General features: G+C 46.5%; 1 protein-coding gene across 1 annotated transcript in view; it reads left to right on the top strand.

The window, feature by feature from the left end:
- SPATA48 (spermatogenesis associated 48) overlaps positions 1 to 5587 on the top strand; it is a 64637-nt gene extending 59050 nt beyond the window's left edge. The window contains exons 8-9 of the mRNA XM_006069707.4: positions 2221 to 2328; positions 3492 to 5587. Coding sequence (XP_006069769.4) covers positions 2221 to 2328; positions 3492 to 3615 — 232 coding nt within the window. The 3' untranslated portion in view covers positions 3616 to 5587. The remainder of the gene's footprint in view (positions 1 to 2220; positions 2329 to 3491) is intronic.
- Positions 5588 to 13189: the final 7602 nt, after the last annotated feature.

Genomic DNA, 13189 nt, shown 5'->3' with positions numbered 1-13189 from the left:
ATGAATGACTCTGCCCCACTTTTTGCTCCCACTCTGACATACAGCTGCAATTCTAGGAGAAGATTCCAAGAAATCCTGAAGGGTCCTGCCTAGAATTTGGCAGCGGTGGTTCACTCACCCAGGGCCCTCCAACAAACTTGAAACCTGAAACAGAGACTTCCAAACTTGACTGCCCATGAGAGTTATCTGGAGAGATTAAAAAAAAAAAAAAAAAAAACCAATTTCCAGCTCACAGCACTTACCAATTAAATTAGCATGTCTGGTGGGTGGGAGTCAGGCGTTGGTACCTTTGAAAAATCCCCGAGTTGTCAGGCGCAGCAGCGTCGGGAAACCACTGTCTTTACCTCTCTCTCCAGCTGCCTGTCCCGGATCAACTGCATTCTTCACTGCCAGGCTGCTGTTTCATACATTTCTTATTTCTTTGAAATCTTGTATTAGGACTACAATTAGTTGAGCACCTACTAAGTGCTAAAGACTTGCCAGCTGCTTTTACCTTCACTGAATCCCTCTGACCCTAAGGGCCTTGGGAGGCTGCGTGCACTCTTGGCTGCAGCCGCCCAGGGCTCTCCCCGCTTAATCTCACAGCTGCTGGAGGGGTGGAGGCAGGCCTGGCTCCCTGATTTCCCAGCCTACCGTATCCGTTAACTTGCACCGCTCATTCTGCTGTGGCCCTTGATGTGCTTGCCCTTCCCTTTGTCTGCATTGGGTCTCCTATTTTATTGCCTGAAAGCCGGCTAGTCACAGACTGACGTGCTTGGAAGAGACACAGAATGTTTACTGGCGCAGGCCCTGCCCTGTATGTCCTGTCCCCTCGTGTGCTAATGCCCGGAAGGATCCCAGAGGACCTGCCTGCCCACAGACACAGGTAGACTCTGGCCTCCCTCTTGACTGCAGCCTTGAGCTTGGTCCTGTCACCCTGCTCGTAGCCGAGGCAGCGAGGCTTCCAGGGGCGTAGTCTGTGTGCGGGTCTGCGAGTCAACAAGCAGAGTCAGAGGCCCAGGTCTGAGTCCCAGCCCCTGAGCACTCACCATTCACTGCCCTGCCCCGCACTGCCTGCTCATCGCCTGCCACTGCATGTGTATCCTCTCTGAAACTGAGTGTTTTGACGATTCCTCCAGCCATCAGTGGTGCTTGGAGGTCCCCTTATTGGACATGTGGACAGGATGGGATCAAACCAGGGGCCCCTCAGAGGAGCCGACCCTGCGCCTCCCATGGGACTCAGTCCTCGCTGCTCCTTACCTTGTGTCTGGGTATCCATGGCAGGTAAGGGCCCTCGCCGAGGGATGTCCCGCTCCCAGAGGAGGGACCAGGGAGTGGCCGGGGCAAGCTGACCTTCCTCTCTCCTTACTGTGGCACCAGGAGGACCCTGAGAGCTGCACTTAACAAAGACGGTGTTATTTGAAGTGCCCTGTGATTGCAGAGAGCATGTTTCTGCTCTTTGAGATAGTCTCAACCCCACATCTTCCCTCGCACCCAGGGATGAGGTCCCGTGTCTCAAGCAGCACTCGGACTGGCCCCACCTCTTCCCAGAAAATGATCCGTGGAAAGGGTTTTGTATGCTGTAAAAATGTCAAAACAGTAGTTATTATTCACACACCTCTGAATTACCCAATAGAATATTTGTTTTGGATGTTTGCTTGCCTTCATCAAGACGAATTTCATACCCACACTGAAAAACCTGCCATACATTCTTGTGTGTTTCTTTTACTCTCTCTGGAGGAAAAGGGCCATGATCACAGAGGAGTATGTGGAATTGTGCTAAATTTGATAAACTGTGTGAAGTCAGTACATTAGTGGTGGCGAGAAAGAAGTATTATTTAAAAATCATGCTGTGTGTCCACCAGCATTGGAGTCGGCACCGCAGAGCTCTGTTCGGGAGCCAGGTCTGCTTTTTGGTAAGGAAAGCATGTCCACCTTCCTTAGGAAACAGAGCTCCATGGTGGATCAGGTATGAAAAACACATGCAAATTCAAGCAGCAGAGAAACATGGACTTGAAATAAGCTTCTTCAGTCTGAGAGGAAGGCTGTCACCTACTCATCTCTGCCCCCTGCCTGCATGCGTTCCTATCTGGCAATCCGACTTCCAGACCTTCACGTGGGACAAAACCCTTAGATTATGTCCTTCTTTATGTTTTCATAATTGGGTGCTGGTGACCGTGACTCTTTGGCAGATTGTTGTGTGCATTTCCTTTCTTCCCCTCTTTTCACTCTTTCCTTTAGCTCTGCAAATATTCCAGGATACACTGGTAAGGTTCATTTCACAGCCACCCATCCAGCAAATTCTGATCGTCCATCAACGACCCCCTCACCAGATTCAGAAGTGCACCAGTAAGTATGAATCCTATTACTCAACATGCTTGGATATATTGGGGAGGGGGAAATCCTAATGATGATTATTCCATTAAAGAGCAATTAAGTATTAGGAGTAAATTTACATTGTTTAAAAAATAGGGTGTCAAGTCCAAAAAGACAGAAGAGTTCATTTTCCCACTGTTGTTGCTAGAAGGAGGGCATTAAGAGATTGAAAGCATCTTAGCGGACAGCATCTTAGCCTCTTGGACTCAACTCTGCATACTTATCACCCTTCTGCATTATCCTTAGAACATGCATAGAACATACTACATGAGACACACGTTCACTTATTGTGGATAGCCATCTTACTTTTCATAAAAGACAACATTCTGTTAAAAGCCATATATATATATATATATATATATATATTAAACACCATTTTGCAAATTGAAAACAGGAGGCATTTGATGGGAGGTTAGTGCAGACTCCGTGCTTTGAAGCTGCCAGTGAGAAGCAGGGGGTTATTGCTCATTATATCTCAAATTTGAAAACATTTGATGAAAACCCTGCCTTGCCAGTAAGGTGACACAGCTCTGAAAATGCAAATGCATCTAAGCCAGGTCCAGAGACTGGCCTCATGTAAGTATAAGCTCTCGAGTTAGGTCAGTGTGCATCTGGGAGGAGAAGGAAGGCAGTCCCCCAAAAGGGTGCCTTTTCTCCTTTGTTGGTGAAAGGTGGAGAAGCCATTCATTTCTCAAAACCAGAAAGGTCCCTTTCCAGTCTAGAAAGATGACTCTACCTCTGGGCAGCCTCACACCCTGAGCCCACACCCCCAAGGCTTTGTGTGGTAGCTGTTGGTTACTCATTGGCCTCTCTGCAGCTTCACCTCCTTCTGTCTGTATTTTCTGTCTTCTTGGCACCAACTGTAATTCTAGGCACAAGATAGATTTTCAGCCTGTGATATAATGCATAGTATGCAGTCAATGAACTGAATGCAAATAAATGAAATAAAGGAAACAGGACTCACAAGGATTAACCATTCCACCCTCTCTCTGTTCTGTGCATCCTTTTTCTCTCTCCCTCTACTCCTATCGCTTTCTCTCTTCATCTCTCCCATTTGTGTATCATTAGTTGGAGAATACATGAGGTTATATGTCTCACTTTATTTCACATGTCTTTTTTTCTCTCCATTTTGTTAGTGTCTTACGGAAAGGAATGGCAGTTGACCTCTTCCGTCACCAGGGGCCGCTCTCTCGAATGGTCACAACTGTGACACCCTACGATCCCTTCAATAAGAAGGATAAGGAAACTACAAGCTACTGAAAGGGACCCGCCCTGAGTGACCCCCGAGCCTGGGAGAGGTGCTGGGTGTGATGTGATGGGGAGGTAACAGAAGCCAAATAAAGGCACGTTCTCAGTGTGTCTGGCGGGGCCTTGACCAAGCGGAGCTCCAGCTCCAGAACCACGTGGTCATGGAAGTGGACTGTGTGAGATCCCTCCATCCTCTCACATGAGGTTGTATTTGTATCCACACGGCTGTGGATCCCATGAGCTTTCATAAACCTTAGCTCGTTCGCCCTCGCAACCCCGCAGTGGGCATTTTGCGACTATCTTACTATTTTATGAATAAGAAGGCTGAGATTAGGAGAAGGAAAATATTAATCAAAGGTCACACAACTCATAGTGGAGTTAGAACTAGAACCCAGCTTTCTGAATTTAGAAACCTTTGCTGCTCTTTTTCGCTGCTATAGATCAAATAACCTTCCCTGAGTTATTAAAAAAAAATTAGAGACAGAATGCCTCTTCTCCCAAGAGATTCAGAATGAGCTAGGGATCCCGCAGAACTCCATGCAAATGTGTAAATCCTTCGGAGGTAGTTTGGCCTTGCTTTCCCATCAGAAGGGCGAAATCAGATGTTTTTGCTTGAGGATCATGTGTTGCCTCAGCTGACCCCTACACAGACTTGGGAGCTGACTGCCGCCCTCCCTGGCTGCTGCCTTCTGCCAGGATACACAGGAAGGCTGCCGTCCACCCTCCATCTGTGCTATGGAGCTGATCGGCCTTCGCAGAAAAGTAATGGCTTCTGAACCCAATCTTGTAGCCTTAATTATTTTCAGAAAAGAGCAATTCTGTCAAAAAATCTGACCAAAACAAAAATCTTCATCTCTTGGAAGATTCTCACCCAGACACAGATGGGAATGATGAGCCCTGTCCAGGGAGCAGATGAATGCAGGGACCTGAGATTACATTTTGCAGTAAACATCCCTGGCAGGCCACTTTGTCAGGAGGCACAGCTGCCCCAGGTCCGAGGCCTTGTTTATCATTCTGGGCCTTTCTGAGCAGGGCACCAGTGGCACCCAGTCCTGATGCCCCTCAGCCTCAGGCGACCGTTCACACCCTCCATGCCGCCGGCCCCTGGACACTATCCAAGGACTGAGCGCCTCCAGAGCTGCTCCTGGAAGGATAGTGGCCTTGTCTGCAGAGTCCCAGGGCCACCTCCAGGAGAGGTGAGGTGGCAGCTCTTCATTTTCACTGTAACCAGCTCAGACTTCTCATGCGTAAAGGTCAAATGCAAACCCTGCTCACCACGGATCCAGAATTCTGGCCTGACTGACTACCAGAACCTCTGAGTGTTTTAAGTCCTGTGACCTGGGTTTCCATGGTCAGCAGTTCAACTGAAAATCATAAAAGTCAAGGAAGAGAGCTGCAGGGATTTCCATCTGCTCATCAAGTTCTGAATTGGGTCTTGGTTTATTCCAACGGGCTGGGAGCCAACATCCCTGTTCCTCCTCAGGGCAGCCACTTGGCCTCGGCTCCTCTCCCCAAGCTCAGTCTTTCTGACAGTTACTGCCTCAGCTTTTATTTATCCCCAGGGATAACACACACAAACACACACACTCACACACACACACACACACACACACAGAACCTATGCGGGTTTTGTAAAACATAGGCGGAAGACGGTGTCAGAAATCACTAAATAATTCACTTGGAAGAGAAAATGCATTCTAATGAGCTTATTCTTGCAAATAAGGATATTACAACATAATATTGTAAAAATATTACACAAGTACTATGAAGATATGACACTCGTGGGAGAGCAGAAGAGAAAGTCTAGAAATGGACAGATAATCATTTTAAACCTGAGCCCAGAACAGATTTTTTTTTCAATTGATGATACTGTTAGGTAGTTAAAACAGAAAGTGTGAGGTGAAAGTCGCTCAGTCGTGTCCGACTCTGCGACCCCACGGACTGTATAGTCCATGGAATTCTCCAGGCTACAACAGTGGAGGGAAAGGCCTTTTCCAGGGGATCTTCCCAACACAGGGATGGAACCCGGGTCTCCCGCATTGTGGGTGGATTCTTTACCAGCTGGGCCACAAGGGAAGCCCTAGAATAGGGAAAAGGAGTCCAAAATGGTGGTAGCTGAAGGCAAAGAAAGGGAAAAGCCTGTGAAAAGGGAACAAAGGAAAAATCCACAGACCAGAGTAAGAACCTCAGGTGAAACAAACACATCCCCTTCCTGGCCCGCCCTAATTTGCATAGGGCAGGCTCATGGGGGAGGAGACAAAAAAAGAAGGAGCCAAGATGGGTGGAGGCCTCTCCTTTGGGTTGGCCTGTCCTCATACCTCAAGGGTGTACTATCCTTTGTTTGTGAATAAAACGCTGAGCTATAACCGAGCTGTAACTGGGCCACCATTTCTGTTGCTGCAAAACAGAACCAAAGAAATTACACACTCTCCTGTACAGAGACAACTGTTTGGAAACAAAACAGAAAGGAAGATCCAGGTCTCAGCCATAAGAGAAAGAGAACCGCTCTTATAATACAGCTTTAAATGGATAATTTACAGCCTCAGACAGGTGACCTCAAAATTCAGGAGAATTGGTTTATAACATGTGGATAGTGGAAAATTTTTCCAAAGAGGCCACTGAAGCCAGAAATTATGAAGAAAAAGAAATAACTGCTTTTAACATCAAAAATGCCGCCAATTTTTTTTTTTTCAGACTATTGGGAAAGTATATTGAACAGGAGGTTCATATCCTTACAAAAACAGCCAATGACAAAAAGTAGTATACCAATAGAAATAAGTCAAAGGATATTAACAAATACATTAAAAATATCAATGACCAATAAATAAGTATTTATATCTATGGAATATTAGAAAAATAGGGTGGTATTTCTTTTTTTACCCATGGTCAGTGCTCATGGGAAGAGGTCTGTATCTTTACCTTCCACTAGTTGGTCTTGACCTTGCTAACCCTTTCCATTTGGAAAAATGTCTCAAGAGTTTTTCCAGGTGATAAAAGTTCAGACTTAGCAATTTCATTCTTATGATTTTTTCAAGCAAATAATTTCACCAGTGAGCAAATATATTTTACAAAGAGATTGAAGGCACAACATTTCATAACAGAAATTAGCAACAACTTCATGCTCATCAAGAGAAAAGTTAGTAAAGTGCTGTCCATGAATATATAAGAATACATGTATTAAAAGACGATGGAGTTTATTATCTGTGTGTTTTGTTATCTCTGTATTATTATGTTTATCTCTGTGTATTTATATCATGGAAAGACATACATGCAATTATTGGTAAGTGCCAAAATCAGATTTACAACAGTATGTATTTTGTTATCTTAATTTTATATATGAACATATAGAATAATGTAGGAAAATATTTAAAAAGTTAATAGTTTTAATTCTATATTTTATACCATTACTATAGTAGACATGTATTTCTTTAAAGTTGAAAATTTTGAAAAGTTATGAAAAGACTATCTTTAAAACTTTGAAATCCCTTATAAAAGAAACTATCCCCTGACACACACACACACATTTCTTCTATGAATCGAGTACCAGGAAAACATTTGTCCCTCTTGAAGAACTGGTGTCAGAATATGAGAATTATGTTAGCCATTTGCCTCAGTATATTCTAAAATTTGATGATTTTTAATATATACAGGAGTGAAATTGCAGTTCCCATAAGTGGAAATGCTGAAATGAGAAGTGCTCCCATTTCCCCATGCCTGCCAGGAAGCTCAAAGCCAAATTAGCTTAGAGCCCAGGGCAGATCTGAACCAGGCGCCTGGTTCAACACGCACGCAGGCCCCTGCAGTTCTCTGGCCCATGCCCAAGTCTGAGACCACTGATTCTGTGGGACACTGTACCTGCTTTTCCCTCTTTCCATGTGGGTTCAGATTTTTCTGTTTCTACCGAAAGAGACTTATACTTTAGGGAGATGCCTTCACCCTTGGGGAAACTTCTAGGATATACATTACATTAAGTGTTTAATGTTTCTCCATTAGAGTTTCATGCAAAAAATAAATAAATAAAAAGAGCACTGGCTAAGGAAGGAAAAGCCCAAGCTGGGACCGAGTGGTCAAAACTGTCCCAATTGCCTTTGTTGGGGGCACCCTCCAGCCCTGTTGGTCCTGCCCAAAGCAGATTGGTGGCAGGTGAGAGTCAAATCACCCTGCAGCAGGCATGACCTGGTGACCAGGACTGTCTTCTAATAAGTGAGAATATTCCACAGTAGATTCATTCCTTGCCCCTTGGCCTAGAGTAGACTGGGTTGTCTTCATCTTTGGGAATCCAAGAGTTCTGCTTTGTGATCTATAAACTAGCATATAAAAGGTGAATAAGAAAATGCAAAATAACTACGATGAACTAAGATGCGTTTCTCTGCAAAATACATTTTCAGGGTTGATTTTTTTTAAAAATCAGCTTTAAAGATGTTGTTTTTTCATCTCCATTCATCTGTAAAGCCAGGGAGGAGACATCCTGGCTACAAGCATGGGTTTGAGAATCAGCCTGGATGGGGTCCAAGTCCTGGTTCCCATACTGTCCACATGAGCTGCTTCCTGGCTCTGAGGCACACTTTAGAAAGGGAAGGAGAATAATATGTTCCTGTATTCATAGGAGGCTTCCCAGACAAAGCAGTGGTAAAGAATCTGCCTGCCAGTGCAGGAGACACAAAAGACATGGGTTTGAGCCCTGGGTCAGGAAGATCCCCTGAAAGAAGGCATGGCAACCCACTCCCTGGAAAATCCCATGGACAGAAGGAGCCTGGCAGGCTACAGTTCATGGGGTTGCAAAGAGTCAGACACGACTGAGCACACACTTTTATTCATAGGCAATAGAGGTAGTGCAGTGATTGCAGCCACACACCTGGGTATGATGGTAGCCACAACAGTGCTGAGAAGCTCGTTCTCTGAGACAGTGAAGGGGATGGCTGTACTCGTCTGGTGCACATTCATCATTCAGCAAATACTCTGAGGTGAAACATCGTGTGAGATGAGATGCCTGAGGTTCGGGAGCTGTGGCCCTCACCCAGCATTCACACCAGCAAGCAAACAGGAGCAGTGGAAAATGTAAAAACGTGTTGATTGTGCTAAGGAGGCAGATAGTAGCCATGTGCTCATCTCAGCTCAAACACGTGCACAAATTAAATCCTTATTGTCATAAACTGAGTAATCTTTCTTCAAAAACACTACTTTGCATTTTTAAAAATAAAAATATTTCCTATCGTCAGGCATTCTTGTATATACGCATACACGCAAATACACGTAAGGGATCATCTAGTGGAATGAATCTATCTTTGCCATAAAAAATCTTGGTTTATCCAAATCACTGCTGTTCTTGAAAATGGGAATAAATTATATTAGCTTTGGGGAGGGAGGAGATAGAAACTTCTAAACTGTAGGAGTACTAGGTATCCAGTATGTTCCGTTAATTTTTTTTTAATACAGTTTCATGCACGGGCAGTATCTGGACGCCCTGATTTTTAGCACTTTTTTTTCTGACTTTGACTCACAGTCAGTCCTGTGTTCTATCCAAATGGTTCGCACACTGCACTATGGTTTCATTTGATGTGCTTGTATTTTCTTACTATGGTTGGTTTTGAGTACACTCGCTGTGATCAAAGCAGTTCGTCTCACCCCCCAGCATAGGTTCCCCACACCCTGGTGGAAATTGACATGAAAGGCTGCTCCCGCCCGGCACACCTTCTCATGGCAGGTGCACAGGAAGAGGGCCGCCCCCACAGGGCACTCACCCAGGGTGGGTGTGAAGGGCAAACCCCACCGCTTCAACTTCTAAACTGTGAATGCAAACAACTTTACTTCCTTGCATTCCCACTTTGGAAATAAAGTGTCACATTAAATTTACAGAAATCGTCTTCTGTGGGCAGGGCCAGGACGCAGCAGACAGACCAGCCTTGGTGGTGTGCCCTGGGTGGGAGGCTGCTGAGGAGGAGGGCAGGCGGGCACGGGTCCTCGGGGTTGTTGGGTGTTGGTAGGGAGAGCCCCAGGGACCTGTCGAGAGGACAGAGCAGCCCTGGGCTCCCAGCAGGGCGGATCTGGGGAGGGGGTGGGCAGCAGGGTGGGGCTGCCCTGGCGAAGCAGAGTTGAGGAAAAAGGAGACCTAAACAGTGGTCCCATGGTCTAATTTATGCAGATCAGAGATTTCAAGCCCATCTCACTAGATGGGGTAAATATTCTCTAGCATTTACTGTTTTAGGGCCACTCTCTCATCTCAGCTAGTTACCTAAGCAGACAAACACAGCACGTCTTCCCGGAAAGCGTCACTGAAAGTCACACTGTTTTGAGCCAGATGTCTTAGGGGTCCTTACTGAGACAACCAAGAGGCTGCTGCAGACCCTAGTCCAACATGGAACCTAGGCCAAGATCGCAAGGTTGCAGTCAAGAAGGACCCTTGGCTTCCAGAGACACTTTGGCCATCGGGTCCCCTCTGCTCCTATGACCTCGGCTCTGCTTACAGGGTTTCATTCCCTCAGCCGAACTCTGCTGGCAGTGTGGACGTGGCAAGAGGGGGCACTGCGGCTCAACTGCCTGGACCCAGTAGGGTGCAGGTTCTTGCAAAATAAATTAGATGTTGAGGGCAGGTTCAGTCCTAGAGGTGCTGACAGCCGTGAGCAGCACTGATGCAGACAGAGGGACTTGCGGCTGTGCCCTGGAGTCACGGCTGCCGTGCACCCTGATCCCTGGCTTTCTCTCCCACCTGTTCTGTCATCCAGGTACTGATTAAGTGTGTGTGTGTGTTAGTTGCTCAGTCGTGCCCAACTCTTTGCGACCCCAAGGACTATAGCTGGCCAGGCTCCTCTGTCCATGCGATTCTCCAGACAAGAATACTGGAGGGGGTTGCCATTCCCCTTTATGTGATCCTTTAAAAACTCAAGTAAGTTACCTGACATATAACAAGGAACTGTTGTATAAAGCACCACAGCACATCAAAAGATGGAACTTAATCATGTCTGCAAAACATTGGAATCATCTATTTATCTGTCATCTATCTGATAGCATCTGTTGAGTTTCTGTTCCCTTTGGGAAAAGAGTTCTCTCTCTTAATTTGTTTATCAAACTAAGGTCAGTTCTATGCACTTTAGGTGATCCGTTTTGTTGCATTTGCTATTTAAAAGAATATGTCTCAACTGCCGTCTCATAAAGGTCACAGAAATCTTAATGTACTTCTAAATCCAGAGGACCCAGAGGCTCGGCTTTCAACACAGGTTAAAGTGTGGTGATGCAAATTGCGGGAAATCAGTGGCCTGTATCTCTCTAAGAATTATTTAATGATGAACCTACCAGTTGAAAAATAAAAGGATCTCTCTGAGGTCAGTGGGGAAATAGACAAGGGGCTTTCAAAGAGACCTTCTGACACCAACAGGGGGACAGGGGGCTAAGGTCCACATGCCCTGCGGGTGAGTGAGCGAGACCTGATCCAAGGTACTGGGGGGCCAGAGCAAGCCAGTCTCCTGGAATGGGGTGTGTGTGTGTTTCTGTGTGCAGAGGAAGACTGTGCAGGGTGCATGGCAGGAAGTTGGGTGTAGGAACCTGTCCCCTCCTGAGGGGCAATCTGGTGGACAACACCCCACCCACGTGCAGTTTTCCCCAGCAGACCCAGATGGGGCTCCTGGCCACCCGCAGAGGTCTGGGTGCTGCGTGTTTGAGGAGAAGAACACTGAGGTGTCCGCGGACCCCTGCAGTTGGAGATGGATCTGCAAGGGCCAACGAGGGAGGCTCTGCCTGGGCTGTGGGTGGTGCAGCCGTCCTCCTGTGGGCCTGGAGAGCACACCCTCGTGCCGGGTGCTGGGTTGCCTTCTGAGAGGGCCCCCCATGACTCTGGGGTGGAGACCACCACACCATGGAGGTGGAAGCATCAGACATTTCTCCAAAGCCCAGGAACCTCTGCAGAACCTTTTGCCCTCTTCTGCTCAGAAGGTGAAGTTAGTGAAGGCGGAGGCAATGTTTGTGTTGCCTGTGGTTTGATCACAGTTCCTTTGAATTCTTCATGGCTCACCCTTCGTGGTGCCTGAAGCAGGCTCCTGAGAGAAGCTGCTGTTCTTCAGAAATCCTCAGCCCTCTTCAATCACGGCCACCACACCCCTCCCTTCCCCGCAGGCCGCACCACCGAGAGGTAAACCTTTCCATCAGAAGCACCTCTTGTGAGCAACTTTTCACTTCCTGCTTGAAAAGAAAGCAAGGTCTGAACTGGAGGGAGACTGGGAGAAACAGGAGGACAGGGCTTCCCTGGGGTCCAGAGCAGAGAAGCTATCCTAGGTGTGCAGGTGGGGGACCCCAGATTTCCAAAATTCACATGCATATCCCATGAAGACAGTGACCTGTCCCCTTGAAAGGCGGCTTTGAGTCCATGAGACCCCTCCCTCACAGCCAACTCTCCAGCCCAGGTCGAACTCAGTGTTTCCCCAGAGCAGGTGGGCTTGGGGGAGGGAGACTGCATGGCACCTGCTTTGATTTGTGGCAGGAAATTCGTGTCCTCACATTTCTCATTAAGGAAATGCTGGGTGGTTGAGGGTTTCAAAGGAGAGAATATTCTTAGGTAACTGGTGCCTTAGAGATATTGAATAATACTAATAATTATTGTTATTATGAAAAGTAACATTCCTCTTGAACAAACCTTAGCTTCCCTTCTTAGACTGGAAGCACCAATCACGTAATAACTGGCCAGTCTCCCGCCACTAACCATGTCCTGTGGCTTCCAACCCAACTCAGCCTCCGTGATTTCAATGAGCCAGTGATTCCATGACTCACCACAAGTTGAAGCTGGAAGCTGGGAGTCATCGTACATCCAATTTGAATTCTACTTGTTCTCTCTTTTGCTACAGCTCTCAAATGAGCCCTCCTATTTCCATGCCTGCTAATATTGTGTTACTAAGATTTTGTATGTAATGTATTATAGCACCTGTCACGATAGGATCTGTTTATGTGTTTTCCTTTTCCATCCCTTGAAGTCTAGAATTGTGTTTTATTTATCTCGGTGTCAACCAAGTTCTATACCTGAAAGTGAACGTCGCTCAGTTGTGTCTGACTCTTTGTGACCCCATGGACTGTACAGTCCATGGACTTCTCCAGGCCAGAATACTAGAGTGGGTTACCATTCCCTTCTCCAGGGGATCTTCCCAACTCAGGGATCAAACCCAGGTCTCCCACATTGCAGGCAGATTCTTTACCAGCTGAGCTACCAGGGAAGCCCAAGTTCTATACCTAGCCAGGCACTTACTAAGTAGTTAAAAATATCTACATAATAGTGAATGAGTGGGTGGACGGAGGGAGGGATGTATGCATGGATGAATGATGGATAGTTGGATGAATGGGTAGATGAATGGATGGGTGGATTGATGGATGTACGGACAGGCACAGGGATGGATGGATGGATGGGTAATTGTTCACCCCGTACTCTGAGCAGTTCCCTTAGCAGAAGGTGAATTTGACCCTACAACCAATAAAACTGAAAATCAGGATTCCTTATACTTTTTCTTCTCTGGCTGTACCTCCACTTCCTCCCTCCTTTTGTTTCCTGTGTTTCCTCCCTCAAACCATTTTCCTTTACCTTGTGCTCAGGTGATCATCCTTCCTACTC

Source organism: Bubalus bubalis, chromosome 8 (genome assembly GCF_019923935.1).
Source record: "Bubalus bubalis isolate 160015118507 breed Murrah chromosome 8, NDDB_SH_1, whole genome shotgun sequence".
Lineage (NCBI taxonomy): Eukaryota > Metazoa > Chordata > Mammalia > Artiodactyla > Bovidae > Bubalus > Bubalus bubalis.
The sequence above is the reverse complement of the archived record's forward strand: the minus strand, read 5'-3'. Positions and strand labels throughout refer to the sequence as shown.